The 22224-nt window shown below is 39.3% G+C and overlaps 1 protein-coding gene across 1 annotated transcript in view; it reads right to left on the bottom strand.

The window, feature by feature from the left end:
• LOC135700087 (transmembrane protein 235) overlaps positions 1–16705 on the bottom strand; it is an 89516-nt gene extending 72811 nt beyond the window's left edge. Inside the window, exon 1 of the mRNA XM_065220480.1 lies at positions 15923–16705. Coding sequence (XP_065076552.1) covers positions 15923–16048 — 126 coding nt within the window. The 5' untranslated portion in view covers positions 16049–16705. The remainder of the gene's footprint in view (positions 1–15922) is intronic.
• Positions 16706–22224: the final 5519 nt, after the last annotated feature.

The following is a 22224-nucleotide window of genomic DNA, read 5'->3' as shown; positions in this document are numbered from 1 at the left end:
TCATAAATATTTAGTTTGACGCTGCGCTGAAAAACGATCTTGTGCAAAGTTGTAGCTGAGAAAATTTCCCATAAGAATAGCTGTACACACTAAGATTTTGGTTCCGTGTTCGGTAAATTTTACCGAAATCAGAACAGCTGAACGTTCGGTAAAACTTTGACCTTCATTTTTAAGACTATTGAATTTGAAAATAATTTGAAAACATGTCCAACCTTGTTTCAATGATCAAATCTTGTCATTTTAGTGGAGATTTAGATTAGAAGTAGCTGAAAAGCAATTGAATTGAATTGCATACATTTTACCGAACAGTTCAGCTGTTCAGATTTCGGTAAAAATTACCGAAGTTGGCAATAATTTCTAAGTGTGTAGAACTTGTTACCAGAACAATATGGAAAAAGACTAGAAGACAGTGAACAAAAAGTTTGGGTTTCCCATAGTAATTTCCATATAAACTTCAAATGGTTTGTGCCAAGTCAGTTTATTACCAAATGAGTTTAAATTTTGAGAGGATAATCAAGACTCTAGTTGGAACCGTTTGAGCACTGTGGAGCGAACATTTTAAATTTTGCATCAGTCTAATGGACAGCCCCATACCGATTCCGCAATACTGTAAAAAGTAGAAAATTTTAATTTTTGAGATTTTGATGGCAAATAACGGCAAATAGTTTGAAATTTCATCCCACAAAAAAACCCATTTTGAAATTCGTGAAAAATCGAAAGTTATAAGTAGATATGCCTTTGCTACTATAAATTAAGTAGCATCAAAGCGAAGACAACATATCAAGAAGACTGGCAACGTTGCCTGAATTCGAGCGACAGATACAGTAGCGCTGCGCTCGAGCAAAGGTGGAAGCAACGCCTAGAACAATGGGCAAATCTACATACCTTTCTTCTGAGTATGGAACCTTTGCTATCCAATCCATTCGGAGCATTTACCGTATGCGTGATAAAGTTTGCACCATCGTACAAATAAGGTTCCCGTTTCACCTGTGCATACAATGCCTTGGTTTTCTTTGCATGCACGTAACCTATAGCTCATACCGTAGTAGGCTGTGTACTTTATTTACTTAATGATTTACTTAGTTTGACAGTTGCACCATGACGAAGTGGCAGCGTATTCGTGATTTGTCCCACGCGCAAATGTCGCAAAAAGACATTTCAATCGCCGTGGGAGTGTCCCGGTGGACCGTCAAAAGGGTTTTAGACCGAGAAAAGAAAGGACAACTATCCGCGAAGGTGGCCACAGCTCGTCCGAGGTCTTCCTTAAGCGAAAAAATCTGGTAATCCTGTTCACCGGCGAGAGCATGTTTACCGTCGATCCCGTATCAAATTCCAGAACCGACCGGTATATTAGTTCTCTTCCAGTAAAAGACGTGGCCGACGAGCACAAGAACATGTATCTGAACAAGCATCCTGCTAGCGTTATGGTGTTTGGATTGGTGACTTCCGATGGCGAAAAAATGGACCCGGTGTTCATTCCGAAAGGCGACAAGGTCAACACGGAGGTCTACATCGGGATTTTAAGTAAGTATGTTCTTGCGTGGATCAAAGAACAGTACGGTCCGAAGCCAAATGTTGCATTTCAACAATATGGGGCACCGTGCCACACCTCGAACAGCACTCAGAAGTGGTTGCAGGAACATCTACCGTTCTGGGCGAAGGATATGTGGCAGCCATCCAGCCCCGATCTTAATCCGCTGGATTACTCAATATTGTCGCCGCGATTGTCACCCCTATTTTGTATTTCGTTCGAAACGAAATCCTCATTCGAACAAATAATTTTTGTATAGGAATGTCGTTTCGAACGAAATACAGAATAGGGGTGTGTGCCTGTCTCATACCGGTCGTTTGAGAAAATTGCAGAGTTGCAAGTCTTCTTGATATGTAGTCTTCGATCAAAGGCACATTTTGCGTTGTGCTTTTGTTGCCCATATAATAAACATTCAATTTTGATTTCCTTTTAGCATGTTGTTTTTTTTTTCCTGCGATGGGTTCACAACTCAAAAAAGGAGACAAAGAAGCCTAAAAAAGCAGTAAATTAATTTTTTATCGGAAATTTTATAGAATTAATTAAACACACTCCATTCAGTCCAATGGAAATGAAAAGTTTCATAAAATTCATACTTAACATAGAAATGCAGTAGGTTTTTGGACCCAAATTTGCAACCGTTACTTGTGAAAATTCACAGATTTTGAGTTGTTCCAGTATTGCACGAAACCGACTCATACGCCGCCCCTGCTTAATCTCAGTGCATATTACTATCGTCAAATTCTCCTTTCTACACCCCTGATACCAAAGCGAAAACTCGTCGCAACAGTATGCACAGAATGAAATGCCATCAAAAATTTGCAGTAAATTAACCGTTATTATGGTTATTATCATGACTTCATGCTACGGGCGTGACTCAGCCGCAGTGTCTGTGCCTACCTACCCACTGGCAGTAGTTAGTACGAAGTGAAAAGTGAGCAATTTCTGCAGCCTCAACGTAAACAGACAGACTTGGATTGGCTTAGTCGCCGGTGGCGGATGCCGGTGTGCGGTGAGGTGACTCTCACTCAATTATTTCCCCAGTCATTGCAGCGAAGCTTTCGGAAATTAAGTGTACATTGACCGGCCGTATGTGTTTGGATTGAATGCATACACGACGACGGCGACGACGATGACGACCACCCACCCAGCACTTACTGCCTCTCAGTACAGGGAATGATGAGGAGAAAGGGGCGGAATTTCCGTACCGGACTGCGACGCGCATCATCTGTTCGATGGAGGAAAATCGCGAGATTATTAAATCAATTTCCTGACTGTCTACCTCCCCAATATCAAATGCATCAATTAAGCGCGCCGGCCTCCCGCATGCGGTTATCACACTTTTGCATGCACATAATGGGTGTTTGCGAGAGATAGACAAAATATTGTAGGTTATGTGCAGTTACGCATAAATGGTGGCAGCAGAGTGCGGGACACGCAGTTGAATGCTGACCGTTACGGGGCTCAATTATCAGTTATTTTGCGTTGACTGAAAACTTTGTTTACATAAATCGATTAACGATGTTTTGCTGGCTCGTCATTGCTTTACGACGGGCGGGCTGTTGTGCGTGCTACGTAAGCTTTATTGCAGTCTCATGTTTACGGTTTTGGGGCACCAAGATTCAGAAGCCCGCTGTTAATGTTTGAGTTCAGAATCAGGCACACCATATTTGAATGGCATTTTCTTCCTGCAAATATTTTGAAGACAGTTCATGTTTTGTGAAGATGTTTGAAGACATCCGACATGGATTTTAAGCAGCAGGTATGGTAGAGAACTACTTCGGCCTAATCGCCCATTTTGAGCCTATCGAGCAGAAAACTTCAAATAAATCCATGATTTCAGAGTTAACAAGTCAATTATGCGTTTGGTACGATACTTTAGTTTATAAGCTACGGAACGAAGTCAATGAAAACGCGTGATATGAAGGTTTGAACCCATCATTCCCAAAAATAAAAGAAGCGCTCCGACCGAATCAATTTTTATCTTCATCCGATAGGCCGAAGTGAATTCATAGGCGTGTCAATGCGTTAAGCCAAGTTTAGAATCCTTAGGCCGAGTTTGGCGTCAAGAAGCAGTGTTAGACTTTTAACAATATCTCAACGATTGGTTTCTATTTATCAAATTTTACGGTAGGTACGGAAAGGTAAATAAATTTAGAAGCCAACAGTAATAATTACATTCCGTTTGGTGATAAACTACGCTAGATTAAGAAATACTAAGTGCGGGTTGTGCTTAATATGCCGGAAATGGGGTAGTTAACCCTATATGATGAATTTTGCTATAGAAATGAAGATTTTCATATTTTAGGCATTTTCTTTAAAATGTCGGCTATGAATATTTTAACCGATATCGGATGTATTTCAGAATAATACTTGATCGACCTGAATATCCACATGACCACACTGAAATCTTCGATTAGCTAAAAAAAATTTTGAATGCCTCCTAATCACACGCAAAAAAACCAACTCGATTATAGACTGCATAATGTTGTATTGGCGTTGACGGCACCGTCGAAACATTGTCTCTTCTAGAAAAGATTGACAGTTTCTTACGGGATTTTTCAGTTGAGTGAAAGGATAGTACGAAGTCGCCATGTTTCATGCACAGTCTGACGTTTACTTATGGATTTTACCATAGGAGTAAAGAGCTGCAGAGTAGCCGTCAAGACCAATTGCCAGTTCATAGAAATCTTAGCATTCATTGATTTTTCAGAAACAAGAAGAAGACACAACCGCAGCTGTCATACATTCCAAACACTGACACAAAAACATATTATTAAATTAATTGTAGACTCCAAACTTTAATAAGATCTAGTCAATAGTCCAACTATTGAAACAAATGTACTAGCACATTTAATTTAAATTTGTCATTAGAGTGGTTCTATGAAATCCATCTTTTGCCAATAATTTTTAATTTGAAATTTCTCATGAAAGTCATCTTCTAGAGACTTTTAAAACTCTTTCAGACGAATGTTTTGTAGCGAAATTTGTTGCCTGTATCTCTTCTAATAAAAAAGATATACCCGAATATAGTAAAAAATATGAATAAATTAAAATTGATTTTATACGAGTTTAAAAAATAACATACCTCCACTTCTTTCATATTATTGAGAATAACATACGCCCTTTCAAATGCTGTAGAAAAACTTTTTTTTGTTTGCCTCAATCAGAAATATTAACATTTGAAAAGTGCATATTTTTAGTATAAAAACGTCAATAACTCTTGATCGGTGAAAGATATTGACAAGCTTTGTGCGGCAAAAATTCTTCAGATCTAAAACAGCAAAAAAGGTTATCTTCCATTTAATTCCACTTAACATACGTATGACAGATACGTATTTCGACTACAATGTGCAGTCTTCATCAGTGTCATTCCCACTAAAGAACTTATCAAAATCTAACCCCCTTAAGTACTAATCCCCTAGGTAAAAAAGTCAAGATCATAGGTATAAAAATGAAACTACAATGTGTTGAATCGGAACCTACCTAACTAATAAAAACCAAAGATTTAAGTAAGCTAAAGGAGAAAAATCTATACAACTCTCTAATAAGGAAATTCCCCAAAGGCTTGGTAGACTGAAGACACCTTTGCTGAGAAATTCGAAATAAGAAAACTAGAGCAAAACAACTGTTTTTTAGAGCCACCCTAACTTAATTTAAGAAAATAGCTCTAAATCAGCCGCCAATTTAAGAGATACAAAAAAGTTGTTTTGAACAAAGTTGCTTGAAATTAGCTCAGCTATAACTTTACCGAAGAATGTATACCTTAATTTATTCAAACAAATAAGTTAGATTTTTTGTTTTAATGATAATAGTAACCACCCTAGAATTCATTGTCATCAAAATGAGGGCATAACTATAAGGAACAACTTTGTACAAGAGACTTTTAGTCTAAAGTTTCAATTTCAGGCTCAAAACATATCATTCCACCTAAATCTGCATTCTGGACCACTGTGCATTGTGCCGAAATTAGATTCGGCACATCCATCGGCACAATCTCGTATGCATTGAATTGTGAGCACTGTTGGACAACTGTCAATGAAGTTTTTCACAACATTACGTGCTGTTTGAATGTATATTCAGGAACATCTGTTGTGACCTCACTTGGCGCGTTCCGACAGAGATTTTCTTTCCGTGCAATTTCGTAGACGTTTAGCAATCTCTATTGGTAGACCATAGCGATGACGACGACGACGACGACCATTAGCAGTACCAACGATGGTAAGTATCACACTTCATTTTTTACGATAGCAAGGACACAGGTAAGTTGTTCCGGACACAGGTTATAGGTAAGATAATTGTTCACTTTTACACAGAATATACACACATTTATTTCTCTACTAAAGATCTACAATTTATTTTTATACACTACACTACATTTCCTTTATTAGTTGAATTGATCGATCCGTTTGCTATGGAAGTTGAACTTGAAGTGAAGTATAATTTTACTCTCAATTTATTCTAGACACTCACCAACATAAAGCATGAACACACTGTAACATAAAAACAACGACTCACATCTCGTATTCGAACTTATTCTAACAGTCGACATTAGAGCTATTAGTTTTGTTTTGGTTCTCTTGTACCTGTTTTCTCTATCATTCCATCTCAAATTGCTGTCAACAACATCCTCTAATTGAATATACCAGAGGAACTCATACCAGTAGTTAACTTATAGATCTAAAGAGAAATAGGCAGTTAATCAGACCCCATTAGTACCCTTAATTCAAATAATGCTGCAACTCACACAAAAAAAAAACTACAGAAGTCTATTCATCATCCTCTATAGTCAGTCTCCAACAATGTTCCCCACCGGTTTCCACTCTTTCCGGCCGCTGATAGACCATTGATTAATTATCACGAAAGACTAGGTTTCTGGTCTGCCTTTGAGGGCTTTATAAAACCCTAATACACAGGACTTATTATCCTATGAACACAAGAAAAATTACGCACACCCGCAACTTTCCGTGTCATCCTCAATCGGCTGGCAACATTGCATTCCTCCTTGATTGCCACTAGACTGATTAAGCCTTGCGATTTGAAACCAAAACATTCAAGATGTCAGAAATACCGAGTTGCCTGGATGGATATTTTATAAATAATCGTAGCTTGCCCTATGACTGGCACAATCGGCACATCTCCGGCACAATTGCAGCACACTGACAAAAAAGATGACTCAAGATTGGTGTGTGGAGTGACGTCATATTTAGATTGACGAATGGAATATTAAGTGTTAATATAAATACACTTGATTTTTTTTTTTCATTTCTCGCTGAAATCAGGACTTTAATGGATTTTTAGCGAAAGCGTTAAGCCTTTCTAAACTCGCGAAATTGAATGCTGTGAAAATAACAATAACAAACTTTACACTGCTTCAATTCAATGCACATTAATTTTTTTAACGTCGATCAAACAATTTATCGAAGTTCTCCTCAGTGTTTTTTGACGTTTGACAAGTCAGCCCAATTAGCGAGTGGAATTCGCTAACTGGACTGCGCTTTTAGTCCAGTTAGCGAACAAGTACTGTACATCTAAATTAACGATTACTTAACAACATCATCATCATCAACAACAACAACAACAAAAATACAATGTTTTTAAAAAAATTCCTGGAAAAATAGTGGTGTGGTCTGCAATTTTGCAATGCTGTATCCCTAGAGTGTCATGAAGACAGTTTGAAGAGGGCACCGTGGAGATGTTATTCTAGGAGAATTCTGAAAATAAAACTCTGAAAAAACTCTGGAATGATTCTAAGGAAATTGCTGAAAAAGATTCAAAGAATTCCCCTGAAGAGTTTCAAGAAGTGTTGTCATAGTAAATGAGGAGCTGGTTACTCACTAATTTTACATATGTGTGCCCTTAGGAGCGCCAAATTAGTTATCTCTAATTAAAACTAGGGTACGGGTAAACTTGTCTGCTATCAGCTCGCCATAAAACTTACAAATAATTAATTTTCCAGTTATTGGCTTTTCAGTATAACGCTAGGATGTTGCATGTCCGACGTTTCGTTCTTTGGACTTGGCCTTCTTCCAGATGTTCAGTTTAAAAATCCGTATGAACTTAAACTAAAACTTGTTCTGATGAAGATCCCAACTGGATCGAAACGTTGACGATGATATAACTCTAACACTTTTTCTTAACTGAAAGCCGAAACAAAATTATTAATTATTTAAACTTCTCCGAAAGTCTGAAGTTTTCGGAGCTTCCCTGAAGTAATTTTAGCTGCCCTAAAGATCTCTGAACTTCAATAGTGTTCTCTACACCTGAATTTCTCAGAGGTTTTTAAAACTTACGGCAATTTTCCTGAATATAACTGAACTGTCCTGAAGTTCTTTGATCTATCATGAAGCTCATGGAACTTCCTTTATGTTTCCTAAATTTTCAAAAAGTTCTCTAATTTTCTCCTACGGTTCCGGACCTTCTCTAGCACTGAAACAATTTTCTTGATATTCACGGTACTTCCCTTTAGACCCCGCATATTTGAAAAAAAAATCAGAACAATCCTGGTATTCTCGGAATATTCCATAATGCTTAGGAACTCCTTGAAAGTTGCTGCAATTAATTAATGGAGCTGCTCTTAAGATCTTTGATCTTCCTCGAAATACTTGGAACATCCCTGAAAATAGCGAAACTGCTTAAAAATCTTTAAACTTCTGAAACTCTGATCTTTTCTGAAGATGTCGGAACTTTGCTGAATGTTTCGGCTATTTCTTGAGTTTCTTGGAGCTGTATAGTTCCTGCAATTTTCTTGAATTGAACTGTACGGAGGTTTTCGAGCCATCCTGAAGTTCTCCTGGTAGTGTCCTAAAATAAATGGAACTGTCCTAATAATCTTTGAATTTCCCTGAAATTTACATAATGTGTCTAAAGTTATCTAAAAATTTTAAGAAGTTCTCAGGACTTCCATGAAATTCTTGGAACTTCTTGAAGTTTCTCAAAATTTTACTGAAGTCCATGATGCTGCCCTGAATTCATCGAAATTAACGTCCACAGATCTTTAAGCTTGCCCGAAAGCCTGGACATCCCTGAAGTTATTGTGACAGCCTTAAGATCTCTCCTCAAGTTCACTGAACTACTCTGGATATCCCTGAAATTCCATGAACTTCGTAAAAGTTGCTGCAGTTTCCCTGAAGAAGGAAGGGTCTTGAAGTTCTCGAAGGTTCCCTGACGTGTGCGAAATTTTACAGAAGTTTCCTTAGTATACCGCAGTCTGTTCATGAAACTTCTTCAAAATTCTTGGAATTTTCCGTTCAGCTCTGTTATCTTTCCAGTAGTTCTTACTACTCTTCTGAAGATGTTTCTGGAATAGCCCTGAAATTAATAAAACTGCCCTAAAGACCTTTAAACTTCATAACGGTTTCTGCACGGGTTTTTTTTTCTATCTGTGAAGTTTCCGACTTTTTTCTTGTTCTCTAACCTTCCTGATGTTCCCTAGACTGTCATTATTTTTAGGAACATCTTGAAGATTCTCGCTATTATACTGAACTGCCCTAAAGTACTCAACATTCATTTGCAGTTCTCGGAACATCCCTGAAGCTCAAATGATTTGCTCTTGACAATCATGAATCTGCCCTGAATTCACACAACTGCCCGAAGTTATGTAACTTCCCTTAAGATCTTTAAACTCAAGTGAAGTTTTTGCAGCTGACGCTCTTGAAGTTCCTGCAATTTTCCTGAATTTAATGGAACTCCTCCCATGGTCTCCCTTAGCTCAGTCGATAAAGGCACAGCTACAAAGCGAAACCATGCTGGAGGTGTCTGGGTTCGATTCCCGGTCCGGTCTAGAAGTTTTTCGGATCGAAAAATTTTTGCGACTTTCCTGGGCATCGAGTATGATTGTGATTGTAATACTAATGCATAAATGCTCTCAATTAATAACTGTGGAAGTGCATCTAGAACACTATGTTGAGAGCACGCAATAAACTTTCCTGAAGTCTCTGGAACTGCCCTGAAGCTACCCGAACCAACCCTAAAAATCTTAAAACTTCCATTTTGTTCTGAACGTTCTTGATATTTTTGGAACTTCCTTTAATTTTTTGGAATTTCATTGAGAGATTTGAAATGAGATTGATCCTTTTAAACATGTATGAGCAGGAGCATGATTGACCACCCGAGGATACAACTCCGTTATTGCCAGATCAGCTGTAATTACACCGAAAAACTAAAAACTAGGCAAAATCAGCGCCGGCCACGTCTAAATGCTGGTCAAGAAAGCAATGGGTAGGAATATGTTGACGTAATACTCGCTTTAATGAAAACCGAGAGCACCTCTGCACTTCCACGAGAAATCACTGGGATGTTAGATAAAAGAGATGGGATTGCATCAGGATTCATTTAGGTGAACGATATGCTGAACTGATGTCTTAACGATACAATAGCGCGAAGGAGCTTCCGTTTGAACCCACGGTCTTTTGTTCAGTACGCAAAATCGGTCACAACTAGGCCACCAAGCTCCGTATATCACAAAACAAATAACAAACAAGTTTCCTTTCAATCAGTTGTTACTAGGATTCGATCCCGTCGGCGACCTCACCGACGAGGACAACAACTGCTCTTGCAAAGTATCTGTTATGGATTTCCAATCAACACGTCTTTCTTAAAACACGAATATTCTTTCTTTTACCTACTCGTTCCTCCAACCAAATTTCAGAATTCTGTTGAAAATTTACTTTGAATTAATCTCATGATTCTATTTGTATTCTGCTCAGAACTACCTTGGAGTTTTCCTTACGTTGCACCTGGGATCTGGAGTTCAATAGAACTAACTTGAAAGTAATCCTCAGATCTCCCATCAAGTTTTGCTAAAAACTCGAATCTTAGAATTCTCATCTGACTTCCCTTGCAATTATCTCTAGAGTTCCTTGGAAATTCTCATCAAATTCAAAAATTAAAGTCCGTATTTGGAAATATTTATTGTCTTTAATATTTTCCCTCCAGATTCATAAAAAAATCTCCATGTCTGATTGTATTAAGGGTTTTAAAAAGTAAGTGTAAAAGTGAAGCCGGTGGAAACTTTTGGATGAATAATTCTGGAGGAGAATTCCAAGAAATTTCGAGAGCAAGTTCCGAAAAAACTGTAAAAATTCTCGTGGAAATTGAAGATACAGTATGGGCCACTTCCATTTGATTAACTCGCAGAGCTGACTGACTCATAATAGTGACTAGCTGGCCCATAATACTGGGGTGACTGTAGTTCTACAGGAAGCTTGAGGGGCTTTAGTGGAAGTCGGAAGAAAAAAAATCCAAAGAAGCTGGTGAAAACTTTCCAGACAAGATGATAGAAATTTCCAGAGGAAGTTGGAAGACCCATTCAGAAAACTTCGGAAGAAATTTCCGGGTGCACTCTGAATAAACTTCCCGTGGAAGTCGTAATTTAGAAGTAAGTACCAGGAGATTTCCGAAGAGTCCAGCATGAGCTCCCTGTACAGGTAAAAAAAAACAAATTCCATTTCCAAAAAGCTAAGGTACCGTTCCGATTCAAATTTCGGACGATTCAAATTTCGGACACTTTCATTTTTAATTAAATATTACATCCAGTTAGAAACAAAGTAATAATGTTAGATGATCGTGGAGGGCACTAGTCAAAAAAATTTAAAATTTACAAGACATGTGGATCATATTCAGGGTGTCGACTCAAAGTCGAAAATAAAGTTCCCTGACTTTCCCTGACTTTCCCTGACTTTCCAGTCGGTTTTCAGAAAAATTCCAGTCCACAAAACTTCGTTATTTTAACCTAAGAAGCTACAACGTGATGTGCTTTATTATACCGTAGCGTAAACTAAAGTTAGTTAAGCTTTCGAAAATATCAAGAATAGCAAACTCATGGCACTTACAACAGAACTTGATACTAATACAAATTTTTACAGACTATATGACCGACTACCTACGAAGGATGTGAATAGACCTAGGGCTATAAATACATATTATAATATAATAATGAATAACTACTGCTCACAACTAGACTCCCTATTCATTACTAAGTAAGGGGTACCACAAAAGATCAAATAATGGACGCAGTGGTTCAACTCTCCCCAACAAAAAAAGTAATAATAGGAATATTTAATCAATGTCACCAAGCTCTCAATTTGTGTTCATAATTTCACAGCCAAATAAAAATCAACCCGTAGACGATCCTTTCTCTTTACATATAAATTATTGTAAAATAACAGAGCAGTGATTATTCTTGCTTTGGCAACCGAACCTGAGGATGCACTGCTCATGCATTAGTCAGTTTCGTACTCTCTGGAACTCCATATGACAACCGCAGATATGGTAAAATAATTTAAGTTTAATTATCATTAACATTTTATTCTCTCAGTGAGTTCACATTACAACGAGAAATTGCAAGTTGAATATGTGTTTATTTTCGGATTACTTTTAAAAATGTTTATCATTTGAGCAGAACAATTTTCTCCTGTAAACGACGATCCTTGTCTACATGGAAAGCGAATTCGATTTTTCGAACTCTCTGAATAAGTTCATTCAAAATTTGTAAGTTTTCGAACCCGCTTGCATGAGTAACATCATCATAGATCTGACGTCGCGCTACGACTGAAGGCCCAAACGCAATGTGGGCAGAAGCGGAACGGAAACGGAGTCACAAATGACATCAAGATGCCTAACCGCACTCGAATGTAGTTTTGCAGGAACCAAACAATCTCTCATTGACCAGTGGCTCGAACACTTTAGATTCGACCCCGAGCAAGGTAATCCCACGATAGTTTTCCACATTGCATTTGTCTCCTTTCTTGAAAACAGGAAACATAGTAGAGCATTTCCAAAGCGTGGGGAACTTACGCTTATGGAGCGATAGATTAAAAAGCAGGGTCATCGGGGCGGCTAAGATATCACAGCATTTTTTCAGCACAGCAGATGACATAACACTCGGTCCGGGTGAAAAAGAAGATTTAGTTTTCCTTATCGTAGAGAGAACCATTTCAACATCCACAGTACAAACATCCATGTTTACGACATCGGTTGGCACATCGCGGACTGCTAGATTGATTTCAGCTTGCGATGGTGAGTCGTTCGAGAAAACGCTCGAGAAGTGCCTTGCAAAAAGCCTGCATTTATCCTCAGTTGTCAATGCTACGTCGTTGCCCAGAAACACCTTCGACGGGAGACCAGTTTCCTTTCTTTTAGTATTTACGAACGACCAGAATCCCCTAGGATTGCTTCGCAGATTGCGTTCAGTGCGAATTACATATCGCTGGTAGAGAAGCTTGTTGTAGCGGCGATAGTTGTTACTGGCAATTGAAAAATTCCGTTTGGTCAAGAAGCAGAAATACAGTCGCGCAGAAAGCAATTATAGCGATCGACAGCTATGTCGATCTCCAGGTCATTCAACACGTTCCAGTCTATCTCTGACAAGGAACGTCACAGCAAACGTAAATCAGTCTTCCGGAAGTTGAGACGATAGACAATCGAAGTTTCATCAAAGTGAAGTTGAGATCTATTTGCGATAGGAATATCCAAAGCAGGATGGAAGTTGTCAAGAGGAACGATGACATCAGGCGCCTCAGTAACGGTACAGTCAAGAAGTGAATTTTCACTAACGAACACCAAGTCTAGGAAATGAGACTGAAAGTTGGGAACTAGATTTATATATCTGCCTCAATCCATGAAAACCAGTACCGTCCACAAGCAAGCGGCTGGCCGGAGTAGTAACAGATGCTATTGGATCTGGATATGCAAATCCCTGACCCGAGTGCGACCAGATAAGCCCAGGTTGATTGAAATCACCGAGCATAAGAATCATATCCGGAGTGATTTGAGATTTGGGCGTAATTGTATTTGTAAACAAACACGTCAATCGTCTTTTTTTCGTGAATAAAAGCTCAATATTATAAACAAACTATACCAAATGATAGAGGAATCATACCTCTTCCTCGCAGTGTTATTAGTTTTTAAAATTGAGCTTTTATTCGCGATAAATCGGCGATGGACATGTTTGTTTACAAATACAATTACGCCCAAATCTCAAATCACTCCGGATATCCGAATAATTAGCCATAGAAGAAGCAAATTCTACAGCATCCATATGAAGTTGCATTATGCTACAGTCGAGACGTCGTTCAGGGGGAATGTACACCGTTCAGATGGTCAATATTAATGAACCTTTCCATAACACCTCTAACCATTTGAGACATTGCGTTGCACCAAAAAGGCACCATAGGGTTGTCCATCTGAAATTCGCATTGAAATGGCTCAACTTTGACAGCAACTGATTTGAAGAAAGCTAGCTTAATACCACGTTCAGACTACAAAGTTATAACATGTTATAACGGTTGTCAAATAATTGCAGTACAGAAACCACCATGAAGATAGTGCTATAACATGTTATAAATCTGTAGTCTGAACGTACTATTAGCCATCAGCAGCGAGACATTCAAACAGTTTTTAACATCTTGGTAGGAAGCTGACGTTGGTTCAATTTTGTCTTTCTGGACGCCTTGAATAAATTTTCGTATTTGCGGAGTAATTTTGATTGCCCTCTGAACAGCAGCACTATTTTCCAACTATCGGTGACCGCAAAACTTTAGCGGGAATATGGTAGATCCAGAATACATCGTGATAAACGCTCGTCTTGCTGGTACATCTTTGAAGATATTGTAGATACCACGCAAATATTTGACAACAATGAATGTATTATGCAAAATATACAGCCCACAGCTTCCCAGATCTATCAGCTTCTCGCCACCTTTTTGTACCTCTAGCTTCAATTCACATTGGGCCCATCCATGGACACTTGCAGCAACTTGTTCGAAGAGATACCGGCAAGGGCGTCCATAAACGCAGCGAGTAGATCTGATGCCCGGGATCTTCCCAAAAACTTTGACGTCATGCACTGATAAAATTTCAAAGATTGTTTTATGTGTCCCACACATGATTTTTTGCAATGTGATCAACATTATTTTTTTCCCTGACCTACATTAAAATTCCCTGACATTCTCTGACTTTCCAGATCATAAATAGAATTCCCTGACATTCCCTGACTTTCCAGGTTTTTCCAGGTAGTCGACACCCTGATATTCGACCGAGATAATCAAATTTTAAAAGTGTCCGAAATTCGAGTTTAAGTGTCCGAAATTTGAATCGGCACGGTACTTCTAAGTAAGATTTGAAGAAACTTCCGCGGAACATTGGAATACATTTCTGGAGAAACATAGAAAAAACTTTCTGGGAAAGAGTGGGAAAAAACTTCCGGCAGATTTTGGTAGAAACTTTCGTGCAAAGTTCGACGAAGTTCAAATTCCAATGAAGAAAAACTATCAACTATTAGTTGCTGGATTAAAATATGTCCCGATTCCCGAGAAGAGCCATTAGCTGTTTCCCGATTCCAAGGCAGTCTGAAATAACCGGGAAATGGAAACACTAGTCGTAATTCTCACGATGAAATCAACAAAATAACAATTACATCAGCTTATTGTCATTCATCAGTACAGAACACGTGCTAACCGATTACATGCAGTTCCACACGATACAAGTTTACAATCACAATCGTGTTCGTTGTACAATTTTATCGAGTACTACTTCATGTCTGTACTCGCAGTTTATGACATCATCTCTTAACAAGTATTATAAACTCATAATGCGAAAACCACGAGCAATCCAGTATTTATTACACAGGGCTATGGAATGTAAAAATTCACTGTTTACGAACTACCTTGCATCACCAGCCAAAATCAAATTACACACATTAAAATCGCATTTATGCAGAAGATGCTCACACTTCTCTCCCAATTGCTCCGAATGCTCATCCCAAACAGCAGCACCCATCCAATCCAATAATGCCTCATAATAACGGGGTGTGATTTTTGACATTCAACCACCGAAGCAACAAAGCGACCGACCGAATCGATCGAAGAGCGGCGATGATGCACGGAGCACAAAAAGTGACTTGAACGCGTCACGAACGACGAACCTTGGCACCATCATTACCATCATCATCATCATGAGCGAATCCTCATCGAAAAAGATCAGCGTCATCCTCGTTGATTGAGATTTTTTTTGAGTATCAAATCCCAGCACTGAAGCAGATTGAGGCTGTAGGGAAAAACTTGTTTCTTCGTTCGATGGGGTCTGCTCCCCCCAAAACAGCACCCTCGTAGGTGGTGTTGGTGTTGGTCGAAGATTTGTAGACTGGAAATTGTAGTGGATAGCCATCCACGCTTATCGATAATGATAGGCTTTCACGACGCCACCGCCAGACCTGAGGGATGGGTTGGATTTGCGTGTTCACGGAAAATGTAAACGATCGTGACGGGAGATGATAAATTTCACATCATTTACACCACCAGCAGCTGATCCACACAACCACCACCACCATCATCGGTGCTGGCTGAGAGTGCGATCCAGAGCGAGAGAAAACCTGCTCACAGACTCGAGACGTACCTGTATGTTATTCCGCTTCACTTCGTAGCTGAGCCAATTATCTGTGGAGAAGGCGATTGCCAGCAGGGCAACGGCAATAATGGCGGATATCGTCGCGAGAGACAGCGTTACTGCACTACAGGGCATCTTGGCTCCGGAGTTGGTTACGTCGTCGGGTTTTCTAGGGTACTTTCTCTACAACTACACACACAAAAAGGCACAAACTCGCTCACTGCAGGGAGCCTGCGGTCACTTGAAATCTACTACTAGACGTTCTAATGCACAGCGATCTTCACCGAATTCAGGTTATTCTTGCACTGGCGATCATTTGTGGCCGATTCTTGAATAAACGGGAATCCCACTAAAAGCAGCTCCACAGCGACCTCTATTTCCCCCAGCAGATCTCCTCTCCTTCTTCAACCAAAACTTCACTTTCCACTTCTTCGCTTCGTTCGAGCTGCTAACATTCCCTTAACACAACAGGATCAAAGGTGTCAAACTCGATTTCCAATCAAATTTTCTTCCAACCAACGGATTCCACCTGATAACAGAACTTGCCAACCCCAAACGACAAACGGGGAATTCGGAACGCACCGCGATCTCGTTTCTTCCTCTGCTACTCTCCCGTTGGATCAACTACTTGCACGAACACACGCGCACACACATACACTCTCTCTCAGATATGTGTGAAGTTCTCGGGATCTTCTCTTTTGTCTGGCAAAACACTTCGTGGCACATTTGTCTCGCGCGGGTTTCTCAGTCCGACATCCTCGATGGGTAAGGCTCAACTAAACTCACCGCTGGACGCGAGATCAGGCTGAACCCCCCTCAGCTTCGCACTCTGCCAGCGACGATCACCACTACCACGATCGCGAAGAAACACACGGCTCCTCAAGAAAGACGGAAGAAATTCACCACTGGAAAACACTCCAAGACGGCAAGCGAAATTCACCACCGCAAACATTCACAGTGTAACCTATGCGAGAGGTATGTGAGTGAGTGAGTGTGTACATATTTTCCTCTCTTCTTCTATCTGTTTCTGTGGCCATATTCACATCATGAGCAGAGCAGAGCAAACATTTTTTTTTACAGTTGGTTTTGACGAGGAGGCCCCCGCGCGGTTGACTTGTTGCGTTTTGTGCATTAAAAATTCAAGTCAACACTTGCATCGGCTTAACATGCACACCAATATGACGGCGGCGGCGACGGATGAAGACGACGACGACGACAGCGAGCACGGTTGCTTCTTTTGCCACCCCGGACTCGATTCAGTCAGCCGATCGAGTAAGATGGAGTGGATGGAAGAAAACTGAAACAGGTAGGTGTTCGATGAAAACATTCGCAAAAAGAAGAAGAAGAAGAAGAAAATTGTCATCTGTCGGGGTAGTGAAATTTGCAAGAAGCATGGGTGAACTGACTGATGCACAGATGTTAATGAGTGTTCCTACAATCTTGATGGAATAAAAAGAAAATCACTTTGAATAGGATATTTTCTTTGACCTTTGCATATTTGGTCATGTGGTGGGAAGTCCTCCGACTTGAGCCTGAGCGCCTTAAGAGTCAGTTTTTTCGGTAATTTCGTGGGTTTTCCATCATTCATCCAACAATCATTATATTCATTAGTAAAAAAATGCAAAACTAAGTTATTTGCCTTACGAATATCGTTATTGATTAAAATAAGGTGTACAGGGGAAAGTGGGGCAAGATGACCACCATAACGAAACTCGAATAAAATTCCACTATTTTGAGAAAATAATTCTTTCCATAAGCTTACAGATGCTTTATGGATTGGCCTGCAATCCTATGCTTGAAGAACAATTATACAACATTGCTAAGCTTCGAGAAAAGTCCAAAACAAAACTTTGAATATGTTGGCAATTATTGCTCCTCAAGGGGCAAGATGATCAGTCCTATGGGACAACAAAATTGTTGCCATACATTGTCTTTCTGGAACCAATTGTGTAATCCCGATTGGCACAGTTAGTTTTTGCAAAGCACATCAAAATTAGACAATGTTTTTGTAAGTTTCGTGATATTTTAATTGAAACCATAATATTTTCGCTTGAGCTTTTAAGAATAATTAACCTTAGCTGTTCTTTATTTTACGTGGCGCTGCAAAGTTGACATGTTTTGCTTTTGAAGCTGTATTTTTTCGAGTTAATTTTTATCATTTCATAGACTTTTCAAAACATAAGCTTAACTTTTGCCTAAAAATCTATAACGATTGATTCAAATGTTCAGCGATCCCATCTGTCAAAGCCATATAATGTATATATAACTTATCCAGAATAAATCAGATACGAACCAATTCATAAATTTTGAACGCGTGTCCGTGGCTTAGATAAACGTTTTCCGCGAACACGAAGACAGATGTCAGTAGTGTGCTTTCAGCAGAAATTTCATGTTAATTTCTATGGTCATTCATGTCGGTTTGCCGGTGGTTTAAGCATGGATCAAAAATGTTTTATGTCCGACGTTTCGGCCATCTTCAAGAGATATAAAGATGCCCCGTCTTTCGTTCAGTGCAAAAATCTGTACGATCTAAAAATACATAACACTAGATGAAAGTTTCAGCTCCTGCATTAAAACGTTGATGACGATAAAACTGTAATCTACATTTTTTTTGAAGACCTAAAACCCGAAAAAAAATGAAAAGATCTTTAAACTTCTCCGCAAATCTAGACATTTCTAAAGTTTTCGGTGGTTACTTGAAGTAATTGGAACTGCCCTAAAGAGCTCTGAATCTCAAAAATTTCCGCAGCTTTCCTTATGTTTTCGATACTTCCTTGAAGCTCATGGAACTTCCTTTAACATCTCTAAACTAACCTAAAGTTCCTCAAAATTTCAAGAAGTTCTCGGATCTTCACTAACGTTCCAACAATTTTCCTGATATTTATGCACCATGAAGACCACAAAAATTAAAAAAAAACTGCACAAAATTATTCATAATTCTTGGAACTTCTTGAAAGTGCGTGCAATCAACTAATCGATGCTCTGAAGCTCTCTGATTTACCCCAAAATATTCGGAACATCCTTGTGAATAATGAAACTGCTTAGAAATTTTTAAACTTCCCTAAAGCTCTGTGGGCTTCGCTGAAAATCGCAGATCTTTGCAGAAGATTCGGGAATTCCCTGAGGTTCTGCGAAATTCTGTAAAGTTCCTGCAATTTTCTTGAAATTTAAAGAACTGCCCTCAGGTTTTCTAATCTTCCCTGATGTTTTCAAAGCTACCCGGAAGTTCTTGGTACTGCCCTGAAATCTTAACGATCTTAAAATACACAACACTAGATTAACATTTCAACTCCTGGATCAAAACGTTGATGATGATAAAACTGTAATCTACATTTTTTTTCTTGAAGACTTAAAAACCGAAACAAAATGACAAGATCTTTAATCTTCTCCGCAAATCTCGAGGGGGACGACTTTATCTATGATGCTGGAAAAATTGTGTTTTGCTGTGGCTAGCTGTGTGCAAGCTGAGTAGATAGAAAGAAAATTGATGACGTTTCTAAAGATGTCCTGCAAAAAGATGATGCGCGATGCAAGTAGATGCGAGAAACGAAAGAAGATTTTTCGAAGATTTATTCGCTAGTGTGAGATTTTTTGACCACCTAGAATTAAGATTTAGATGTCTCGCCCCCCTCGGCAAATCTGGACGATTCTGAAGTTTTCAGTGGTTACTTGAAGTAATTGGAACTGCCCTAAAGAGCTCTGAATTTCAAAAGTTTCCGCCGCTTTCCTTAAGTTTTCGATACTTCTGAAGCTCATGGAACTTCCTTAAAAATCTCTAAACTATCCTGAAGTCCCTTAAAATTTTAAGAAGTTCTCGGATCTTCACTTACGTTCCAACAATTTTCCTGAAACAGCTCAAAATGTTTCATAATTCTTGGAACTTCTTGAAAGTTCGTGCAATCAACTAATCGATGCTCTGAAGTTCTCTGATTTACCTCAAAATACTCAGAACATTCTTGTGAATAATGAAACTGCTTAAAAATCTTTAAACTTCTCTGAAGTTCTGTGGGCTTCCCTGAAAATCGCAGATCTTTGCAGAAGATTCGGGAATTCCCTGAGGTTCTGCGAACTTCTGTAAAGTTCCTGCAATTTTCTTGAAACTTTTTGGTTTTCTTATATTCCCTGATATTTTCAAAGCTACTCTGAAGTTCTCAAAAATCTTTGGAAGTTCTTGGTACTGCCCTGAAATTAATGTCTTAAACATTTGTAAACATCCCTGAAAAAATCATGGAATATATAAAGTACCCAAAATATGTCTATCAAAAATCATTCGATAGATCTCTGGACCTGGCTGAAATTCCTAGAACTGCTTAAAGACGCTAACAAGATTAAAGTTTTAACAATTTTCCTAATGTTCTCTGGACTTTTCTACAGTTTTTCGACTTTCGAAAAGTTTTCTCGATATCCCTGAAGTTCCTATAGCAGTTGCACTGAAAATTTATATAAGATGCTTCATGTAAGATCTCTAAACTTCTCCACGTTTTCTTCAGTTTCTTGAATTTCTCAAAACATCTGTGATGTTTCGGGCATTTTCGGAACGGGGACGACGCGTAGATGCTGAAAATCAATATTCGACGCTATTTGTAGAGCATTTTCTTCTGAAATCGGAAGCCACCATCTTGAACTTCGGCCATTGATTTCCGGCCTCTAGATGTCACCCCGATTCCAAAAATACCCATATTAATCGGTATTTGACAGTATTTCGCACTTAAGCCGCCATCTTAGATTCTAAAATGGCGTCAAACATGTGTTTTTGGCCTCTAGACGGGCCTCTACTGGGATTTCGAAAATACCCATATTCATGGGTATTTAACAGTATTTCCCACTTTTTCTGAAACAAGAAGTCGCCATCCTGGGTTTCAAAATGGCGTCTGACATCGATTTTTGGCATCTACGTGTCATCCCCGTTCTGAAAATACCCATATTGGACAGTATTTACAACTTTTTCTAGACGTTCACTCGGCTGTCGACAAAAGCAGGCCACTCTCGATGTGTGCCACGCGATCGTCTGTTTTCTCGGCAGCAACCATTATTGTGTGGTCCTCCTCATTGTTCTTCATCAGCAGTTCTTTCGGTCGATGCGTCGTCGATTTTGGAAAGTAACCGTTTAGTGGTGAGTGTGTGAGTGTTGTTGACCACGTTTTGCGTCCATTGCTGCAATGGAAGCGCTCTGACCCCCGTTGGCAATACTGCCATACAATGAAACCACTGGAAGCGGCTCCCGTTCTGATGGAAGAGGCTTTTTGGATAGCGGAAGATAAAGTGTTTATTGTGTTGTACCTTTTGACTATAGTTTTAAAATATATTGTATAGTGACCAAGAATCCTCGGCTCTGTAAAGTTAATTCGATTGAGCCTTATCAAATAAATTAATGAACAATTTTTTTTTCATAAATCGGAAGTCACAATCTTGGCTTTCAAAATGACGTCGCACATCGATTTTCGGTCTCCAGACATTATCCCGATTCTAAAAATACCTGTTTTGATGGGTATTTGACAATATTTTCCACTTTTTCTGAAATTGGAAACCAACATATTGAATTTCAAAATGGCTTCGCACATCTATTTTCGGCATATACGCGACGTCCCCGTTCCGAAAATACCCGTATTGGTGGGTCATTGACACTTTTCTGAAGCCCGATGGCCACCATATTGGATTCCAAAGCCGTCATCCAGATTCCGAAAATAGCCATACCGGTATAAGTATTTCCCACTTTTTCAGACATTGGGAGCCCGCCATCTTGGAATGCAAAATGGCGTCGGTCATCGATTTCTGACCTGTAGATGTCACGCCGATTCCAAAAATACCTATATTTATGGGTATTTGACAGTGTGTCCCACATTTTCTGAAATCGGAAGCCGCCATCATGGCAATCAAAATGGTGTCGGATAACGATTTTCGATCTCTAGACGTCACCCCGATTACAAAAATACCCATATTGATGGGTCGGCATCAGTATTTCCCACTTTTTCTGGCGTCGATCATCGATTTCCGGCCTCTAGATCCCGATGCCAAAAATACCCATTTTGATGGGTTACCAAACCACCCAACAATGATAAATTTGACATCTTGCACAGATCTATGCACATGCGCTTAAATGAATCCAGTGGACAATCTACAAAAGTCAGAAAAACTGCTCGAATTTGGATCGAACAGCTTCGCTTCAATGCGAAAGTAAGTTCATTTAACAATGAAAGACGAAATTAACACGAGTCAAGCCAAAACAAACAGCATGCAAACTGATCGAAGGGGATCTGCCCGACGAGAAGACAGAATGACTTTCAATTTAAAGTGATGGTTGACAGCTTCGA

This window comes from Ochlerotatus camptorhynchus, unplaced genomic scaffold (genome assembly GCF_037179485.1).
Source record: "Ochlerotatus camptorhynchus isolate MF236.1 unplaced genomic scaffold, CSIRO-AGI_Acam_v1.1 ptg000010l, whole genome shotgun sequence".
NCBI lineage: Eukaryota > Metazoa > Arthropoda > Insecta > Diptera > Culicidae > Ochlerotatus > Ochlerotatus camptorhynchus.
Note: the sequence above shows the minus strand (reverse complement) of the source record. Positions and strands in the feature narration are given on the sequence as shown.